A 25222-nucleotide genomic window follows, 5' to 3' on the forward strand; every position below is an offset into this window, starting at 1 on the left:
AGGGTTGCAAACAACAAGACAGTGACACAGCTCCACAACACAATGACGCATGGTTTACAAACAACAAGACAGAGGCACAGTTCCACAACACAATGACACATGGGTTACAAACAACAAGACAGAGACACAGCTCCACAACACAATGACACATGGGTTAAAAACAACAAGACAGAGACACAACTCTACAACACAATGACACATGGGTTACAAACATCAAGGCAGACACACAGCTCCACAACACACTGACACATGGGTTACAAACAACAAGACAGAGACCCATCTCCACAACACAATGACACATGGGTTACAAACAACAAGACAGAGGCACAGTTCCACAACACAATGACACATGGGTTAAAAACAACAAGACAGAGACACAGCTCCACAACACAATGACACATGGGTTAAAAAAAACAAGACAGAAACACAACTCTGCAACACAATGACACATGGGTTACAAACAACTAGACAGAGACACAGCTCCACAACACAATGACACATGGGTTACAAACAACAAAACAGAGACACAGCTCCACAACACAATTGCACATGGGTTACAAACATCAAAACAGAGACACAGCTCCACAACACAATGACACATGGGTTACAAACAACAAAACAGAGACACAGCTCCACAACACAATGATACATGGGTCACAAACAACGAAACAGAGACACAGCTCCACAACACAATGACACATGGGTTACAAACATCAAAACAGAGACACAGCTCCACAACACAATGACACATGGGTTACAAACAACAAATCAGAGACACAGCTCCACAACACAATGATACATGGGTCACAAACAACGAAACAGAGACACAGCTCCACAACACAATTACACAAGGGTTACAAACAACAAGACAGACACAGCTCGACAACACAATGACACATGGGTAAAAAACAAAAAGACACAGACAAAACTCCACAACACAATGACACATTGGTTACAAACAACAAAACGGTCACACAGCTCCACAACACATTGACACATGGGTTAAAAACAACAAGACAGAGACACAGCTCCACAACACAATGACACATGTGTTGCAAACAACAAAACAGACACACAGCTCCACAACACAATAACACATGGGTTAAAAACAACAAAACCGACACACAGCTTCACAACACAATGACACATGGGTTACAAACAACAAGACAGAGACACAGCTCCACAAAACAATGGCACATGGGTTACAAACAACAAGACAGAGACACAGCTCCACAACACAATGACACATGGGTTACAAACAACAAGACAGACACACAGCTCCACAACACAATGACACATGGGTTACAAACAACAAGACAGAGGCACATCTCCACAACACAATGACACATGGGTTACAAACAACAAGACAGAGACACAGTTCGACAACACAATGATGCATGGGTTAAAAACAACAAAGCAGACACACAGCTCCACAACACAATGACGCATGGTTTACAAACAACAAAATAAACAGACACACAGCTCCACAACACAATTACACATGGGTTAAAACAACAAAACCGACACACAGCTTCACAACACAATGACACATGGGTTACAAACAACAAGACAGAGACACAGCACCACAACACAATGACACATGGGTTACAAACAACAAGGCAGACACACAACTCCACAACACAATGACACATGGGTTACAAACAACAAGACAGACACACAGCTACACAACACAATGACACATGGGTTACAAACAACAAGACAGACACACAGCTCCACAACACAATGCCACATTGGTTACAAACAACAAAACGGTCACACAGCTCCACAACACATTGACACATGGGTTAAAAACAACAAAACAGAGACACAGCTCCACAACACAATGATACATGGGTCACAAACAACGAAACAGAGACACAGCTCCACAACACAATTACACATGGGTTACAAACAACAAGACAGAGACACAGCTCCACAACACAATGACACATGGGTTACAAACAACAAGACAGACACAGCTCGACAACACAATGACACATGGGTAAAAAACAAAAAGACACAGACAAAACTCCACAACACAATAACACATTGGTTACAAACAACAAAACGGTCACACAGCTCCACAACACAATGACACATGGGTTACAAACAACAAGACAGAGACACAGCTCCACAAGACAATGACACATGTGTTGCAAACAACAAAACAGACACACAGCTCCAAAACACAATAACACATGGGTTAAAAACAACAAAACCGACACACAGCTTCACAACACAATGACACATGGGTTACAAACAACAAGACAGAGACACAGCTCCACAAAACAATGGCACATGGGTTACAAACAACAAGACAGAGACACGGCTCCACAAAACAATGGCACATGGGTTACAAACAACAAGACAGACACACAGCTCCACAACACAATGACACATGGGTTACAAACAACAAGACAGAGGCACATCTCCACAACACAATTACACATGGGTTACAAACAACAAGACAGAGACACAGTTCGACAACACAAAGATGCATTGGTTAAAAACAACAAGACAGACACCCAGCTCCACTACACAATGACGCATGGGTTACAAATAACAAAACAGACACACAGCTCCACAACACAATGACGCATGGTTTACAAACAACAAAAAAAAACAGACACACAGCTCCAAAACACAATAACACATGGGTTAAAAACAACAAAACCGACACACAGCTTCACAACACAATGACACATGGGTTACAAACAACAAGACAGAGACACAGCACCACAACACAATGACACATTGGTTACAAACAACAAGGCAGACACACAAATCCACAACACAATGACACATGGGTTACAAACAACAAGACAGACACACAGCTACACAACACAATGACACATGGGTTACAAACAAACAACAAGATGGAGACACAGCTACACAACACAATGGCACATGGGTTACAAACAACAAGACAGACACACAGCTCCACAACACAATGACACATGGGTTACAAACAACAAGACAGACACACAGCTCCACAACACAATGACACATGGGTTACAAACAACAAAACGGTCACACAGCTCCACAACACATTGACACATGGGTTAAAAACAACAAGACAGAGACACAGCTCCACAACACAATGACACATGTGTTGCAAACAACAAAACAGACACACAGCTCCAAAACACAATAACACATGGGTTAAAAACAACAAAACCGACACAAAGCTTCACAACACAATGACACATGGGATACAAACAACAAGACAGAGACACAGCTCCACAAACCAATGGCACATGGGTTACAAACAACAAGACAGTGACCCATCTCCACAACACAATGACACATGGGTTACAAACAACAAGACAGAGGCACAGTTCCACAACACAATGACACATGGGTTACAAACAACAAGACAGAGACACAGTTCCACAACACAATGACACATGGGTTAAAAACAACAAGAAAGAGGCACAGTTCCACAACACAATGACACATGGGTTAAAAACAACAAGACAGAGACACAACTCTGCAACACAATGACACATGGGTTACAAACAACTAAACAGAGACACAGCTCCACAACACCATGAAACATGGGTTACAAACAACAAAACAGAGACACAGCTCCACAACACAATTGCACATGGGTTACAAACATCAAAACAGAGACACAGCTCGACAACACAATTACACATGGGTTACAAACAACAAAACAGAGACACAGCTCCACAACACAATGATACATGGGTCACAAACAACGAAACAGAGACACAGCTCCACAACACAATTACACATGGGTTACAAACAACAAGACAGAGACACAGCTCCACAACACAATGACACATGGGTTACAAACAACAAGACAGACACAGCTCGACAACACAATGACACATGGGTAAAAAACAAAAAGACACAGACAAAACTCCACAACACAATGACACATTGGTTACAAACAACAAAACGGTCACACAGCTCCACAACACATTGACACATGGGTTAAAAACAACAAGACAGAGACACAGCTCCACAAGACAATGACACATGTGTTGCAAACAACAAAACAGACACACAGCTCCAAAACACAATAACACATGGGTTAAAAACAACAAAACCGACACACAGCTTCACAACACGATGACACATGGGTTACAAACAACAAGACAGAGACACAGCTCCACAAAACAATGGCACATGGGTTAAAAACAACAAGACAGAGACACAGCTCCACAACACAATGGCACATGGGTTACAAACAACAAGACAGACACACAGCTCCACAACACAATGACACATGGGTTACAAACAACAAGACAGAGGCACAGCTCCACAACACAATGACACATGGGTTACAAACAACAAGACAGAGACACAGCTCGACAACACAATGACACATGGGTTAAAAACAACAAGACAGACACACAGCTCCACAACACAATGACACATGGGTTACAAACAACAAGACAGAGGCACATCTCCACAACACAATGCCACATGGGTTACAAACAACAAGACAGAGACACAGCTCGACAACACAATGATGCATGGGTTAAAAACAACAAGACAGACACACAGCTCCACAACACAATGACGCATGGGTTACAAATAACAAAACAGACACACAGCTCCACAACACAATGACACATGGGTTACAAACAACAAAACAGACACACAGCTCCAAAACACAATAACACATGGGTTAAAAACAACAAAACCGACACACAGCTTCACAACACAATGACACATGGGTTACAAACAACAAGACAGAGACACAGCTCCACAACACAATGACACATGGGTTACAAACAACAAGGCAGACACACAACTCCACAACACAATGACACATGGGTTACAAACAACAAGACAGACACACAGCTCCACAACACAATGCCACATGGGTTACAAACAACAAGACAGACACAGCTCGACAACACAATGACACATGGGTAACAAACAAAAAGACAGAGACAAAACTCCACAACACAATGACACATTGGTTACAAACAACAAAACGGTCACACAGCTCCACAACACATTGACACATGGGTTAAAAACAACAAGACAGAGACACAGCTCCACAACACAATGACACATGGGTTACAAACAACAAGACAGACACACAGCTACACAACACAATGACACATGGGTTACAAACAACAAGACAGACACACAGCTCCACAGCACAATGCCACATGGGTTACAAACAACAAGACAGACACAGCTCGACAACACAATGACACATGGGTAAAAAACAAAAAGACACAGACAAAACTCCACAACACAATGACACATTGGTTACAAACAACAAAACGGTCACACAGCTCCACAACACATTGACACATGGGTTAAAAACAACAAGACAGAGACACAGCTCCACAACACAATGACACATGTGTTGCAAACAACAAAACAGACACACAGCTCCACAACACAATGACACATGGGTTACAAACAACAAGAGAGAGACCCATCTCCACAACACAATGACACATGGGTTACAAACAACAAGACAGAGGCACAGTTCCACAACACAATGACACATGGGTTACAAACAACAAGACAGAGACACAGCTCCACAACACAATGACACATGGGTTAAAAACAACAAGACAGAGACACAATTCTACAACACAATAACACATGGGTTACAACTTACAAGACAAAGACACAACTCGACAACACAATGACACATGGGTTACAAACAACAAAACAGAGACACAGCTCCACAACACAATGACACATGGGTTACAAATATCAAAACAGAGACACAGCTCCACAACACAATGACACATGAGTTACAAACATCAAAACATACACACAGCTCAACAACACAATGACACATGGGTTACAAACATCAAAACAGAGACACAGCTCCACAACACAATGATACATGGGTTACAAACAACAAGACAGAGACACAGCTCCACAACACAATGGCACATGGGTTACAAACATCAAAACAGAGACACAGCTCCACAACACAATGACACATGGGTTACAAACAAGAAAACAGAGACACAGCTCCACAACACAATGATACATGGGTCACAAATAACGAAACAGGGACACAGCTCCACAACACAATTACACATGGGTTACAAACATCAAGGCAGACACACAGCTCCACAACACAATGACACATGGGTTACAAACAACAAGACAGAGACACAGCTCGACAACACAATGATACATGGGTTACAAACAACAAGACAGAGACACAGCTCCACAACACAATGACACATGGGTTACAAACAACAAGACAGAGACACAGCTCCACAACACAATGACACATGGGTTACAAACAACAAGACAGAGACACAGCTCCACAACACAATGACACATGGGTTACAAACAACAAGACAGAGACCCATCTCCACAACACAATGACACATGGGTTACAAACAACAAGACAGAGGCACAGTTCCACAACACAATGACACATGGGTTACAAACAACAAGACAGAGACACAGCTCCACAACACAATGACACATGGGTTAAAAACAACAATACAGAGACACAACTCGACAACACAATGATACATGGGTTACAAACAACAAAACGGTCACACAGCTCCACAACACATTGACACATGGGATAAAAACAACAAAACAGACACACAGCTCCACAATACAATGACACATGCGATACAAACAAAAAAACAGACACATAGTTCCACAACACAATGACACATGGGTTACAAACAACAAGACAGAGACACAGCTCCACAACACAATGACACATGGGTTACAAACAACAAGACTGAGACACAACTCGACAACACAATGATACATGGGTTACAAACAACAAAACGGTCACACAGCTCCACAACACATTGACACATGGGATAAAAACAACAAAACAGACACACAGCTCCACAATACAATGACACATGCGATACAAACAAAAAAACAGACACACAGTTCCACAACACAATGACACAACTGTTACAAACAACAAGACAGACACACAGCTCCACAACACAATGACGCATGGGTTACAAACAACAAAACGGTCACACAGCTCCACAACACATTGACACATGGGATAAAACAACAAAACAGACACACAGCTCCACAATACAATGACACATGCGATACAAACAAAAAAACAGACACACAGTTCCACAACACAATGACACAAGGGTTGCAAACAACAAGACAGTGACACAGCTCCACAACACAATGACACATGGGTTACAAACAACAAGACAGAGGCACAGTTCCACAACACAATGACACATGGGTTAAAAACAACAAGACAGAGACACAGCTCCACAACACAATGACACATGGGTTAAAAACAACAAGACAGAGACACAACTCTACAACACAATGACACATGGGTTACAAACAACTAGACAGAGACACAGCTCCACAACACAATTACACATGGGTTACAAACATCAAGGCAGACACACAGCTCCACAACACACTGACACATGGGTTACAAACAACAAGACAGAGACCCATCTCCACAACACAATGACACATGGGTTACAAACAACAAGACAGAGGCACAGTTCCACAACACAATGACACATGGGTTAAAAACAACAAGACAGAGACACAGCTCCACAACACAATGACACATGGGTTAAAAAAAACAAGACAGAAACACAACTCTTCAACACAATGACACATGGGTTACAAACAACTAGACAGAGACACAGCTCCACAACACAATGGCACATGGGTTACAAACAACAAAACAGAGACACAGCTCCACAACACAATTGCACATGGGTTACAAACATCAAAACAGAGACACAGCTCGACAACACAATGACACATGGGTTACAAACAACAAAACAGAGACACAGCTCCACAACACAATGATACATGGGTCACAAACAACGAAACAGAGACAAAGCTCCACAACACAATGACACATGGGTTAAAAACATCAAAACAGAGACACAGCTGCACAACACAATGACACATTGGTTACAAACAACAAAACAGAGACACAGCTCCACAACACAATGATACATGGGTCACAAACAACGAAACAGAGACACAGCTCCACAACACAATTACACAAGGGTTACAAACAACAAGACAGACACAGCTCAACAACACAATGACACATGGGTAAAAAACAAAAGGACACAGACAAAACTCCACAACACAATGACACATTGGTTACAAACAACAAAACGGTCACACAGCTCCACAACACATTGACACATGGGTTAAAAACAACAAGACAGAGACACAGCTCCACAACACAATGACACATGTGTTGCAAACAACAAAACAGACACACAGCTCCAAAACACAATAACACATGGGTTAAAAACAACAAAACCGACACACAGCTTCACAACACAATGACACATGGGTTACAAACAACAAGACAGAGACACAGCTCCACAAAACAATGGCACATGGGTTACAAACAACAAGACAGAGACACAGCTCCACAAAACAATGACACATGGGTTACAAACAACAAGACAGACACACAGCTCCACAACACAATGACACATGGGTTACAAACAACAAGACAGAGGCACATCTCCACAACACAATGACACATGGGTTACAAACAACAAGACAGAGACACAGTTCGACAACACAATGATGCATGGGTTAAAAACAACAAGACAGACACACAGCTCCACAACACAATGACGCATGGGTTACAAATAACAAAGCAGACACACAGCTCCACAACACAATGACGCATGGTTTACAAACACCAAAAAAACAGACACACAGCTCCACAACACAATTACACATGGGTTAAAAACAACAAAACCGACACACAGCTTCACAACACAATGACACATGGGTTACAAACAACAAGACAGAAACACAGCACCACAACACAATGACACATGGGTTACAAACAACAAGGCAGACACACAACTCCACAACACAATGACACATTGGTTACAAACAACAAGACAGACACACAGCTACACAACACAATGACACATGGGTTACAAACAACAAGACAGACACACAGCTCCACAACACAATGCCACATTGGTTACAAACAACAAAACGGTCACACCGCTCCACAACACATTGACACATGGGTTAAAAACAACAAAACAGAGACACAGCTCCACAACACAATGATACATGGGTCACAAACAACGAAACAGAGACACAGCTCCACAACACAATTACACATGGGTTACAAACAACAAGACAGAGACACAGCTCCACAACACAATGCCACATGGGTTACAAACAACAAGACAGACACAGCTCGACAACACAATGACACATGGGTAAAAAACAAAAAGACACAGACAAAACTCCACAACACAATAACACATTGGTTACAAACAACAAAACGGTCACACAGCTCCACAACACATTGACACATGGGTTAAAAACAACAAGACAGACACACAGCTCCACAACACAATGACACATGGGTTACAAACAACAAAACAGACACACAGCTCCAAAACACAATAACACATGGGTTAAAAACAACAAAACCGACACACAGCTTCACAACACAATGACACATGGGTTACAAACAACAAGACAGAGACACAGCTCCACAAAACAATGGCACATGGGTTACAAACAACAAGACAGAGACACGGCTCCACAAAACAATGGCACATGGGTTACAAACAACAAGACAGACACACAGCTCCACAACACAATGACACATGGGTTACAAACAACAAGACAGAGGCACATCTCCACAACACAATTACACATGGGTTACAAACAACAAGACAGAGACACAGTTCGACAACACAAAGATGCATTGGTTAAAAACAACAAGACAGACACACAGCTCCACTACACAATGACGCATGGGTTACAAATAACAAAACAGACACACAGCTCCACAACACAATGACGCATGGTTTACAAACAACAAAAAAAACAGACACACAGCTCCAAAACACAATAACACATGGGTTAAAAACAACAAAACCGACACACAGCTTCACAACACAATGACACATGGGTTACAAACAACAAGACAGAGACACAGCACCACAACACAATGACACATGGGTTACAAACAACAAGGCAGACACACAAATCCACAACACAATGACACATGGGTTACAAACAACAAGACAGACACACAGCTACACAACACAATGACACATGGGTTACAAACAAACAACAAGATGGAGACACAGCTACACAACACAATGGCACATGGGTTACAAACAACAAGACAGACACACAGCTACACAACACAATGACACATGGGTTACAAACAACAAGACAGACACACAGCTCCACAACACAATGCCACATTGGTTACAAACAACAAAACGGTCACACAGCTCCACAACACATTGACACATGGGTTAAAAACTACAAGACAGAGACACAGCTCCACAACACAATGACACATGTGTTGCAAACAACAAAACAGACACACAGCTCCAAAACACAATAACACATGGGTTAAAAACAACAAAACCGACACACAGCTTCACAACACAATGACACATGGGTTACAAACAACAAGACAGAGACACAGCTCCACAAACCAATGGCACATGGGTTACAAACAACAAGACAGTGACACAGCTCCACAACACAATGACACATGTGTTGCAAACAACAAAACAGACACACAGCTCCACAACACACTGACACATGGGTTACAAACAACAAGACAGAGACCCATCTCCACAACACAATGACACATGGGTTACAAACAACAAGACAGAGGCACAGTTCCACAACACAATGACACATGGGTTAAAAACAGCAAGACAGAGGCACAGCTCCACAACACAATGACACATGGGTTAAAAACAACAAGACAGAGACACAACTCTACAACACAATGACACATGGGTTACAAACAACTAGACAGAGACACAGCTCCACAACACAATTACACATGGGTTACAAACATCAAGGCAGACACACAGCTCCACAACACACTGACACATGGGTTACAAACAACAAGACAGAGACCCATCTCCACAACACAATGACACATGGGTTGCAAACAACAAGACAGAGGCACAGTTCCACAACACAATGACACATGGGTTACAAACAACAAGACAGAGGCACAGTTCCACAACACAATGACACATGGGTTACAAACAACAAAACAGAGACACAGCTCCACAACACAATTGCACATGGGTTACAAACATCAAAACAGACACACAGCTCCACAACACAATGACACATGGGTTACAAACAACAAAACAGAGACACAGCTCCACAACACAAAGATACATGGGTCACAAACAACGAAACAGACACACAGCTCCACAACACAATTACACATGGGTTACAAACATCAAGGCAGACACACAGCTCCACAACACAATGACACATGGGTTACAAACAACAAGACAGAGACACATCTCGACAACACAATGATACATGGGTTACAAACAACAAGACAGAGACACAGCTCCACAACACAATGACACAATGGTTACAAACAACAAGACAGAGACACAGCTCCACAACACAATGATACATGGGCTACAAACAACAAGTCAGAGACACAGCTCGACAACACAATGATACATGGGTTACAAACAACAAAACAGAGACACAGCTCCACAACACAATGACACATCTGTTAAAACAACAAAACAGACACACAGCTCCACAACACAATGACACATGGGTTACAAACAACAAGACAGACACACAGCTACACAACACAATGACACATGGGTTACAAACAACAAGACAGAGACACAGCTCCATAACACAATGGCACATGGGTTACAAACAACAGGACAGAGACACAGCTCCACAACACAATGACACATGGGTTACAAACAACATGACAGAGACACAGCTCCACAACACAATGACACATGGGTTACAAACAACAAGACAGAGACACAGCTCAACAGCACAATGACACATGGGTTACAAACAACAAGACAGAGACACAGCTCAACAGCACAATGGCACATGGGTTACAAACAACAAGACAGAGACACAGCTCCACAACACAATGACACATGGGTTACAAACAACAAGACAGAGACACAGCTCCACAACACAATTACACATGGGTTACAAACAACAAAACAGACACACAGCTCCACAGCACAATGACACATGGGTTACAAACAACAAGACGGACACACAGCTCCACAGCACAATGACACAGGGGTTACAAACAACAAGACAGAGACACAGCTCCACAACACCATGAAACATGGGTTACAAACAACAAAACAGAGACACAGCTCCACAACACAATTGCACATGGGTTACAAACATCAAAACAGAGACACAGCTCGACAACACAATTACACATGGGTTACAAACAACAAAACAGAGACACAGCTCCACAACACAATGATACATGGGTCACAAACAACGAAACAGAGACACAGCTCCACAACACAATTACACATGGGTTACAAACAACAAGACAGAGACACAGCTCCACAACTGAATGCCACATGGGTTACAAACAACAAGACAGACACAGCTCGACAACACAATGACACATGGGTAAAAAACAAAAAGACACAGACAAAACTCCACAACACAATGACACATTGGTTACAAACAACAAAACGGTCACACAGCTCCACAACACATTGACACATGGGTTAAAAACAACAAGACAGAGACACAGCTCCACAAGACAATGACACATGTGTTGCAAACAACAAAACAGACACACAGCTCCAAAACACAATAACACATGGGTTAAAAACAACAAAACCGACACACAGCTTCACAACACAATGACACATGGGTTACAAACAACAAGACAGAGACACAGCTCCACAAAACAATGGCACATGGGTTACAAACAACAAGACAGAGACACAGCTCCACAAAACAATGGCACATGGGTTACAAACAACAAGACAGACACACAGCTCCACAAAACAATGACACATGGGTTACAAACAACAAGACAGAGGCACATCTCCACAACACAATGACACATGGGTTACAAACAACAAGACAGAGACACAGCTCGACAACACAATGATGCATGGGTTAAAAACAACAAGACAGACACACAGCTCCACAACACAATGACACATGGGTTACAAACAACAAGACAGAGGCACATCTCCACAACACAATGACACATGGGTTACAAACAACAAGACAGAGACACAGCTCGAAAACACAATGATGCATGGGTTAAAAACAACAAGACAGACACACAGCTCCACAACACAATGACGCATGGGTTACAAATAACAAAACAGACACACAGCTCCACAACACAATGACGCATGGTTTACAAACAACAAAACAGACACACAGCTCCAAAACACAATAACACATGGGTTAAAAACAACAAAACCGACACACAGCTTCACAACACAATGACACATGGGTTACAAACAACAAGACAGAGACACAGCTCCACAACACAATGACACATGGGTTACAAACAACAAGGCAGACACACAACTCCACAACACAATGACACATGGGTTACAAACAACAAGACAGAGACACAGCTCCACAACACAATGACACATGGGTTACAAACAACAAGACAGACACAGCTCGACAACACAATGACACATGGGTAACAAACAAAAAGACAGAGACAAAACTCCACAACACAATGACACATTGGTTACAAACAACAAAACGGTCACACAGCTCCACAACACATTGACACATGGGTTAAAAACAACAAGACAGAGACACAGCTCCACAACACAATGGCACATGGGTTACAAACAACAAGACAGACACACAGCTACACAACACAATGACACATGGGTTACAAACAACAAGACAGACACACAGCTCCACAACACAATGCCACATGGGTTACAAACAACAAGACAGACACAGCTCGACAACACAATGACACATGGGTAACAAACAAAAAGACAGAGACAAAACTCCACAACACAATGACACATTGGTTACAAACAACAAAACGGTCACACAGCTCCACAACACATTGACACATGGGTTAAAAACAACAAGACAGAGACACAGCTCCACAACACAATGATACATGTGTTGCAAACAACAAAACAGACACACAGCTCCACAACACAATGACACATGGGTTACAAACAACAATACAGAGACCCATCTCCACAACACAATGACACATGGGTTACAAACAACAAGACAGAGGCACAGTTCCACAACACAATGACACATGGGTTACAAACAACAAGACAGAGACACAGCTCCACAACACAATGACACATGGGTTAAAAACAACAAGACAGAGACACAATTCTACAACACAATGACACATGGGTTACAAACTACAAGACAAAGACACAACTCCACAACACAATGACACATGGGTTACAAACAACAAAACAGAGACACAGCTCCACAACACAATGACACATGGGTTACAAATATCGAAACAGAGACACAGCTCCACAACACAATGACACATGAGTTACAAACATCAAAACATACACACAGCTCCACAACACAATGACACATGGGTTACAAACATCAAAACAGAGACACAGCTCCACAACACAATGACACATGGGTTACAAACAACAAGACAGAGATACAGCTCCACAACACAATGGCACATGGGTTACAAACATCAAAACAGAGACACAGCTCCACAACACAATGACACATGGGTTACAAACAACAAAACAGAGACACAGCTCCACAACACAATGATACATGGGTCACAAACAACGAAACAGAGACACAGCTCCACAACACAATTACACATGGGTTACAAACATCAAGGCAGACACACAGCTCCACAACACAATGACACATGGGTTACAAACTTCAAGACAGAGACACAGCTCGACAACACAATGATACATGGGTTACAAACAACAAGACAGAGACACAGCTCCACAACACAATGACACATGGGTTACAAACAACAAGACAGAGACACAGCTCCACAACACAATGACACATGGGTTACAAACAACAAGACAGAGACACAGCTCCACAACACAATGACACATGGGTTACAAACAACAAGACAGAGACCCATCTCCACAACACAATGACACATGGGTTACAAACAACAAGACAGAGGCACAGTTCCACAACACAATGACACATGGGTTACAAACAACAAGACAGAGACACAGCTCCACAACACAATGACACATGGGTTAAAAACAACAATACAGAGACACAACCCGACAACACAATGATACATGGGTTACAAACAACAAAACGGTCACACAGCTCCACAACACATTGACACATGGGATAAAAACAACAAAACAGACACACAGTTCCACAATACAATGACACATGCGATACAAACAAAAAAACAGACACATAGTTCCACAACACAATGACACATGGGTTACAAACAACAAGACAGAGACACAGCTCCACAACACAATGACACATGTGTTGCAAACAACAAAACAGGCACAGAGCTCCACAACACACTGACACATGGGTTACAAACAACAAGACAGAGACCCATCTCCACAACACAATGACACATGGGTTACAAACAACAAGATAGAGGCACAGTTCCACAACACAATGACACATGGGTTACAAACAACAAGACAGAGACACCGCTCCACAACACAATGACACATGGTTTAAAAACAACAAGACAGAGACACAATTCTACAACACAATGACACATGGGTTACAAACTACAAGACAAAGACACAACTCCACAACACAATGACACATGGGTTACAAACAACTAGACAGAGACACAGCTCCACAACACAATGACACATGGGTTACAAACAACAAAACAGAGACACAGCTCCACAACACAATTGCACATGGGTTACAAACATCAAAACAGAGACACAGCTCGACAACCCAATGACACATGGGTTACAAACAACAAAACAGAGACACAGCTCCACAACACAATGATACATGGGTCACAAATAACGAAACAGGGACACAGCTCCACAACACAATTACCCATGCGTTACAAACATCAAGGCAGACACACAGCTCCACAACACAATGACACATGGGTTACAAACAACAAAACAGAGACACAGCTCCACAACACAATGATACATGGGTCACAAACAACGAATCAGACACACAGCTCCACAACACAATTACACATGGGTTACAAACATCAAGGCAGACACACAGCTCCACAACACAATGACACATGGGTTACAAACTTCAAGACAGAGACACATCTCGACAACACAATGATACATGGGTTACAAACAACAAGACAGAGACACAGCTCCACAACACAATGACACAATGGTTACAAACAACAAGACAGAGACACAGCTCGACAACACAATGATACATGGGTTACAAACAACAAGACAGAGACACAGCTCGACAACACAATGATACATGGGTTACAAACAACAAAACAGAGACACAGCTCCACAACACAATGACACATCTGTTAAAACAACAAAACAGACACACAGCTCCACAACACAATGACACATGGGTTACAAACAACAAGACAGACACACAGCTACACAACACAATGACACATGGGTTACAAACAACAAGACAGAGACACAGCTCCACAACACAATGACACATGGGTTACAAACAACAAGACAGAGACACAGCTCCACAACACAATGACACATGGGTTACAAACAACAAGACAGAGACACAGCTCCACAACACAATGACACATGGGTTACAAACAACAAGACAGAGACACAGCTCCACAACACAATGACACATGGGTTACAAACAACAAGACAGAGACACAGCTCAACAGCACAATGGCACATGGGTTACAAACAACAAGACAGAGACACAGCTCCACAACACAATGACACATGGGTTACAAACAACAAGACAGAGACACAGCTCCACAACACAATGACACATGGGTTACAAACAACAAAACAGACACACAGCTCCACAGCACAATGACACATGGGTTACAAACAACAAGACGGACACACAGCTCCACAACACAATGACACATGGGTTACAAACAACAAGACAGAGACACAGCTCCACAACACAATGACACATGGGTTACAAACAACAAAACAGACACACAGCTCCACAACACAATGACACATGGGTTACAAACAACAAAACAGAGACACAGCTCCACAACACAATGACACATGGGTTACAAACAACAAGACAGACACACAGCTCCACAGCACAATGACACATGGGTTACAAACAACAAAACAGACACACAGCTCCACAACACAATGGCACATGGGTTACTAACAACATGACAGACACACAGCTCAACAACACAGGGACACATGGGTTACAAACAACAAAACAGACACACAGCTCCACAACACAATGGCACATGGGTTACATACAACAAAACAGACACACAGCTCAACAATACAGGGACAATATACATTAAACATGCGACAACGTGCTACAGTACAAAAACAAAGACCTAATAAACAATAAGACAAAGACACAACTTTATTATATAAATATTTATATGAAAATCTACAGAAACAAGTAGCTCAGTAGCCAAAAGATTAAAAATAGACCCCATTTAATGGCACAGGGTACACGTCTTTGTAAGATAGCTACCTTGTATAAAGAAAAGTTGTAAAACATTGCTAAAATGCTATATTAAGGACCACCTAAAATCGACGTAACTATACATGCAATAAGACATGAAAGTAGGTTCCTTGCAAAACAAATGCGGTCTTCAAACTCATAACTGATTACAAATTTAGTCATATAAAGTGACTAAATGGAATCAAAGATAAGTGACTAGACAAAATGTACCAAAACCTTGTATATATTAAAGGTCTTCAACAAGGTTACGATTATGTAAACTAAAGACCGTTCTCAGTCTCTGTAAAACTGGAAACTTTTTACAGCTTCCACACGGCACTCAAGAACTACTGTAAATATCAATATTTATATGAAAAGCTACAGAAACAAGCTCAGAAGCCAAGAGCTTATATATAAAAGACAAGTGCCTTACAAACAATAAACAAGAGACAAAGCTATAAAATTCAACACAGCTATCTAGGCCTAACAAACACAAAACTAGCTACAATATTTATGCGAAAATCTACAGAAACAAGCTCAGTAGCAAATTTTTTAAACATAAACCCGGTTTAATGACACTGGGTAAACGCCAACGACATATAACATAAAATCACAAACAAGAAGCATGGAAGAACAGTACAAAACTCCACAATCAACGCAGTGCATACATACTATTTATAAAAAACTAGGTATGTTTAACAAGGATTGTTAGGTACCGCCTTGGAACGGTCAGTAAAATGTAAATTTACTGGGGGCTTAAACCAGTTTGCGTGCACAACCTCACAATTAGCCATATTATATTTCACAATTATCTTTGCGTTACAAACGCTCAGCAAGTAAAAGGGCTCTAAAATACAAATACAGCGGCCTAACAAACAAGACAGAGATAGCTTTACAATAGTAGGACCAAGGCCTAAAAACAGAGCAGCTGAGACACAGCTATATAAATCAACACTGATATCAAGGCCAATACACACCTAAAAAGGCCGAACGAACACTAAACAAGAGACACAGGCCTATCATGCAACACAAATATAAAGGCCTAACAAACACAAAGAAGAGGCACTGCTCAACAATACAACGGTCATACAAATACCAAACAAGAGAAAAAGCTCTACAACACAAAGAGAAATGCCTAACAAACGTCAAACAAGCGACACATCTCTACAATACAAAGATAAAGGCCTAACAATCACCAAACCAGAAATCCACGCTGAAATACAACACAAGGATCAACGCCTAAAAATCACCAAAACAGAACACAACGCATCAATACAGTGCAATGGCCAAGGCATAAGAAAACAACAAATCAAAAACACAACGTTACAATACAACACAATGACCAAATCCTAACAAACACAACACTACACTGCAATACAAGGATCGAGGCCAAACAAGCACCAAAACATAAACATAACGCTTCGATACAATACAATGACCAAGGCATATGAAAACACCAAAACAAAAACACAACGCTTCAATTCAACACAAATGTCAAGGCCTTAATATCACCAAATCAAAAACACAATGCTACAATAAAATACAAGTATCGAGGCTTAACAAACACCAAAACAGAAACACAATGCTACAATAAAATACAAGTATCGAGGCTTAACAAACACCAAAACAGAAACACAATGCTATAATACATTACAAGGATCAAGGCCTAACAAACACCAAAACAGAAACACAATGCTATAATACATTACAAGGATCGAGGCCTAACAAACACCAAAACAGAAACACAATGCTACAATAAAATACAAGTATCGAGGCTTAACAAACACCAAAACAGAAACACAATGCTACAATAAAATACAAGTATCAAGGCTTAACAAACACCAAAACAGAAACACAATGCTACAATACAATACAAGGATCAAGGCTTAACAAACACCAAAACAGAAACACAATGCTACAATAAAATACAAGTATCGAGGCTTAACAAACACCAAAACAGAAACACAATGCTACAATAAAATACAAGTATCGAGGCTTAACAAACACCAAAACAGAAACACAATGCTACAATAAAATACAAGTATCGAGGCTTAACAAACACCAAAACAGAAACACAATGCTACAATACAATACAAGGATCAAGGCCTAACAAATATCAAAACAGAAACACAATGCTACAATAAAATACAAGTATCAAGGCTTAACAAACACCAAAACAGAAACACAATGCTATAATACATTACAAGGATCAAGGCCTAACAAATATCAAAACAGAAACACAATGCTATAATAAAATACAAGTATCAAGGCCTAACAAATATCAAAACAGAAACACAATGCTATAATACATTACAAGGCCTAACAAACACCAAAACAGAAACACAATGCTACAATAAAATACAAGTATCGAGGCTTAACAAACACCAAAACAGAAACACAATGCTACAATACATTACAAGGATCAAGGCCTAACAAACACCAAAACAGAAACACAATGCTACAATAAAATACAAGTATCGAGGCTTAACAAACACCAAAACAGAAACACAATGCTACAATACATTACAAGGATCAAGGCCTAACAAACACCAAAACAGAAACACAATGCTACAATAAAATACAAGTATCGAGGCTTAACAAACACCAAAACAGAAACACAGTGCTACAATACATCACAAGGATCGAGGCATACAAACACCAAAACAGAAACACAATGCTACAATAAAATACAAGTATCAAGGCTTAACAAACACCAAAACAGAAACACAATGCTACACACAAGAAACATTACACACCAATGAAATATCGTCCTTATAACCCACACATGTATACATGAAATACTTTGTATATCCTCGATGTGCTAATCCATTCACCCCTTCTGTAAACAAGATTCCGATTGACCACGGATACATTCATTAATTTTCAGCACCAGTAGTCAACGGTACACTACAGGTAGATGCCTGTGGGGGTGACAGTGGAGGTCCGTTTGTAGTGGTGGATCCGAACAACGAAAATACCTTTATTCAGATAGGTAAGGAGAAACGAGTAAATGATTTGGCTGGCGTTCATGGGGCTATGCATGATCATTTATAAAAATAATTTTCTAAATAACCAAACGATATGGATTATCTACTGTTAATACCATTTTAAAGTTTGCCTGTTCTTGTACAAGGATCAATGCCAAACAATAAACAAACAAGACACCCAATCCTACCTACAAAATAACTAGGGATGCAAACGAATATTCGAATATTCGAATATTCGATCAAACATTTGGTATTCGAATGTTAAAATCGGTATTCGAATATTCGAAAAAAAGAGAGTAATACTACTTATTCTCAATAAAGAGAATAAAAAACCTTTTACCTACAACACTGTTGTTGTTTATAAAGTTCGTTTGTTTTGTTTTTACAACGACTGGCCCCTAATACCAGAGGTGTGAATGTGATGACAATACCCTAAACTCGTGTCATATGTCATTTAAGGACATATCGTCGGGTACAGTAAAAAGTCCCCCTACTTTTACAACATCTGACTAGGAATCGGCTTCAACACCAATGTTTGTCTTGGCTGCAAACTAAGCTGTGCAACATAGCTCAAATTGCCGTGATGATATGAATGCCATATGCTACAATAATGTTGTTACACATATGTGCTTTTAACTGTTTTCCATGTTTCGATACAATCTTCGTGCTTTGAAATGTCAAATCCAGATACATGTATGTTTTCGTTTTATTATTATACTAGTTCCCGATTTGGTTGGAGTTTTCCAAACTTATATTTAGTCAATTTAGAGGTCAATCTCAGAACGAGGCCGCTTGTCCTTCGGAAAGACCCTCCATTGACGCAAAACGCTAGTTGACTAGGAATGCATTTTATTTCACATTGTTTACAAATACAAAGGCAGCGGAATTGAAATTATTTGATTTTGTTGTTTGTCTGTTTATAATGTACTGTTTTTTATTCCTGAAAATATCGAATTTCAAAGGCTCATTAAGGGAAAATCAGGGTCCACCGCGCGTACTACAAAGTAGGGTAAAATTGCCCGGGCTATTACATAAGCGAATAATAATAGTAGTTTACTACATCTTCCAAAATATGAATTTCGGTTATCGAATATTCAAATATTCGATCGAAAGAATTACCGAATATTCGAATATCAATTTTGCCATTCGTTTGCATCCCTAAAAATAACCAATTACAACACAGAGTGAAAATCCTCACAATTGTTATCCTGCTATATTTCTGATATTTTCATGTCTCAAGTGTATAAATATGTTTAATATTACAATGGGGACAAGCCTAATAATTCCTTAAGACGTTGAGTGAATATTTATATGAAAAACTACAGAAACAAGCTCAGTAGCCAAAAGTTTAAGCATAAACCCTGTTTAATGGCACAGGGTAAACGCCAAAGACATAAAACACAAAAACAAAAAATCACAAACAAGAAACACGGAAACAAACTCCACAAACAACACAGTGCATATTTACAATATAAAAAACGAGGTGTGCTTATCAAGGATTGTTAGGTGCCGCCTTGAAACGGTCAGTAAAACGTGAATTTACTGAGGGCATAAACCAGTTTGCCTGTGCAACCTATCTCTTGTCCCAACAATGCAAAATAAAGTAAAAACGTAGGTAAAACTTATCAAAGTATGGATTAACTTGAGGAAACGAAATAATAAAACAAATAATAATAAACTAATAGGTGAACCCCAAGTACTTCAATGATTAGGGATCCCAACTCTAGTTTCATGTTTTTGAAGGGCCTACAATATGAACTTTTAACTCTACTACTACTCATCATAATATAATTAAAGATGTTAAACTTTATGTGTGTCTATCAAAATATTTTATTTCTTTAAAGTCTTACTCAATTAATTAATTAGGATTTGTAGTATGTCAAACATTCAAAGAAACTCATTTCAGGAATCGTGTCAGCTGGTATTTCGTGTAAGAAAAATGGAACATATGGAGTGTACACAAAGCTGACCCAAACCATACTCAAATGGATAAATACAACATGTAATAATTGTCTCTAAGCAGTTTGCAAATCGTAAAAATATTCTCAAGACATTTCACCTCTAGTATGCACTGTAACAAACAAAAATGTTATGCTGAATATAAGCATTCGAACATATAGTGTATTTATCCTAAATACTCGAACAGATAGTGTATTTGTCATTGATATTCGGACACATAGTGTATTTGTTCTTGATATTCGGCTGATAGTGTATATGTCCTCGATATTTGGACAGATAGAGTATTTGTCCTTGATATTCGGACACAAAGTGTATTTTTCCTTGATATTTGTACAGAAAGTGTATTTTCCTTGATATTCAGACACTTAGTGTATTTGTCCTTGAAATTTGGACATTTAGTGTATTTTCCTTGATAATCGGACATATAGGGTATTTGCCCTTTATATTCGGACACATAGTGTATTTGTCCTTGATATTTGAATATATGGTGTTCTTTATATTCGAAGAAATGGTGTATTTATCCTTAATTTAAATGTAATATAAGTCATTATTGTTTAGTTTCCTGTTTATTATGTTATTTAGCATGTCCTTCTGCATTATTCGATTGTTGATATACACGTACATTTTTCTATGCTCATTGAGAGAAAACATTCAATTCAAAATTATAAATTTGATATATAATTACGAAATTTATGCCAAAGATCAAGGCACAGTCCCTTCGAGTTTGAGGCAGTATTGCCGAAAACGTTGTAGTTCAATTTTACTGATCGATGCTTATCAGCAGCCTTATTACATCAGTTTTGGAAAGAGTCAATAAAAACATTAATACACAGTATAAGCAATACGTGTTGTAGCTTCGTCTTCCCTTTCCCAGTTTATCCATAAGTAAATTCAGATAACACGCACGAAGTCATTGTCACTATGTTGACTGGCACACTTAATTTGGTAAAACGATTGGTACCTTATTACTTATTATCCTAGGGCACCAAAGCCAGAATATATCTGGTTGTCTTTCAGGTAAAAATTATAGCTATAATCTTATACCTTGATTTTCGTTAAAGATCAATTCAGACTGAAATTGTATATTTAGTAAGGATCTGCATAGAATTATTTTTTCTGTTAACTGTAATATTAATATGTTTTGTAATTTTCTTCAATTTTAATATGCATTATATTTTCCTTGATTTGATAGTTGTTCTCTACATACCTAAATTGTATTGTTAAAAGTTGAGAAAAATTAATATTAATATTAATATTAATCACATATGCTAGTTTTGAAATGTTATAAATTCATTATGTATTGAGGCATGTTAACATCAACATGCCATTATTTAATCATTATGTCTCCGCCCATAAGTGGGGAGACATATTGTTTTTGATCGATTTGTCTGTCTGTCTGTCCGTAACAAATCTTATGTTTTAAAACCCACGAAGGTTTTTGAAATAATTGGCCACAAATTTTCACCATATTGAGACGATGTGCAGAGCGCATGTTACAGCCAGCTCGGTTCCAGGTCAGTGTCACACTTAGAGGTCAAAGGAAATATGACTGCAAGTTTTGACTGTTCCGTCACTCTTGAACCCCTTAAAGGAATTTGAAATAACCATATGCATGAGCGCCTGTAACAATTTAACCAACTCGGTTCAATCTCAAGGTTACACTTAGAGGTCAAAGGTCATTTGACTATGAACAATTTCCGTGACTGCTCCACATCTTTTGAACCCCTTGAAATATTTTAGAAGTAATTGCCACAAATGTTCACCATACGGAGATGATGTGCAGATCACATGTAACAGCCAGCTCGGCTCAAGGTAAAGGTCCCCCTTAGATGCAAAAGAACATATAACTGTAATATGACTTTATATTGTGTCCGCTCCATATTCCTTGAACCGCTTGAAGGATTTTGAAATAACTACCCATAAACGTTCACCATATTGAGACGATTTGCTCAGGAGATGTTAAAATCAGCTCAGATAAAGGTTAACGAAACACTTTAGAGATAAAATGTTGTATCACTACATTTCCTGTCGGCTCCATATCCCCTTAACCACACCAAAAATGTTCACAATATTGAGACGATGTGCAAAGCGCATATTAAAAACCAGCTCGGTTCAAGGTCAAATCCACACATAGAGGGAAATGGTCATATGACTACTTTTTGTGTCTGCTCAATATTTCTTGAACTGCTTGAAGGATTTTGAAAAAGCTCACCACAAATATTTCAATGTGAAGAGCCCATGTTACAACCAGTTTGGTTCAAAGTCAAGATAACACTTAGAGGTCAAATGTCATATGACTACATATGTTGTGTGCTCCGTGTCTCTTGAACCTCTTAAAGGATCGGACAAAAACTTGCCACAAATGTTCATTATAGTGAGACGTTTTACAGAGGGGATGACATCAGTTGTTGATTGACAACCATCTAGTTATTTATTGTGTTAATTCTCATACAGAGCATACCTGTTATCATTACAGTTCTTTTTTTCTGGTCGCATTTTGATTGATTAGCAATCATGGTAATACTCAGTATACAAACGTTAAACGTTAAAACGTTAAACGTGTTTATTTGATTAAACGCCTATTTTTATACATAATATTCAATGGCGTTGTACAATACATGCATACTCTCTAAATCCAACATAATATTTGAACATATTTTGATATAAGACAATATAAAGCAGTTAAACAATAATATATTAAAACTTGCAACATTAATTAGATTGTAATTGACTAAAGTAGTAATATATGTACATGAAGTAAAAACATAATTGGTCAAAGCAACCGATAAAAAATGAAAAATAAACAAACTCTAAGACTCTAAAAAATCAAATATAATATCAGACATTTCTTATCGGAGTCGGTTTTAAAACAAGTCATAAAACTGTGTAAAATAGTGAGTTTTGAGGTTTTTCTTGAA

General features: G+C 39.6%; 1 protein-coding gene across 1 annotated transcript in view; it reads left to right on the top strand.

Moving 5' to 3' along the window:
* The window catches only part of LOC128241787 (mannan-binding lectin serine protease 1-like), a 50704-nt gene extending 27199 nt beyond the window's left edge, over nt 1-23505 (top strand). The window contains exons 14-15 of the mRNA XM_052958869.1: nt 20246-20350; nt 22252-23505. Of these exons, the coding sequence (XP_052814829.1) occupies nt 20246-20350; nt 22252-22364 (218 nt within the window). The 3' untranslated portion in view covers nt 22365-23505. The remainder of the gene's footprint in view (nt 1-20245; nt 20351-22251) is intronic.
* The last annotated feature ends 1717 nt before the right edge of the window (nt 23506-25222 follow it).

The sequence above is a fragment of the Mya arenaria genome, chromosome 7 (assembly GCF_026914265.1).
Source record: "Mya arenaria isolate MELC-2E11 chromosome 7, ASM2691426v1".
Taxonomy (NCBI): Eukaryota; Metazoa; Mollusca; class Bivalvia; order Myida; family Myidae; genus Mya; species Mya arenaria.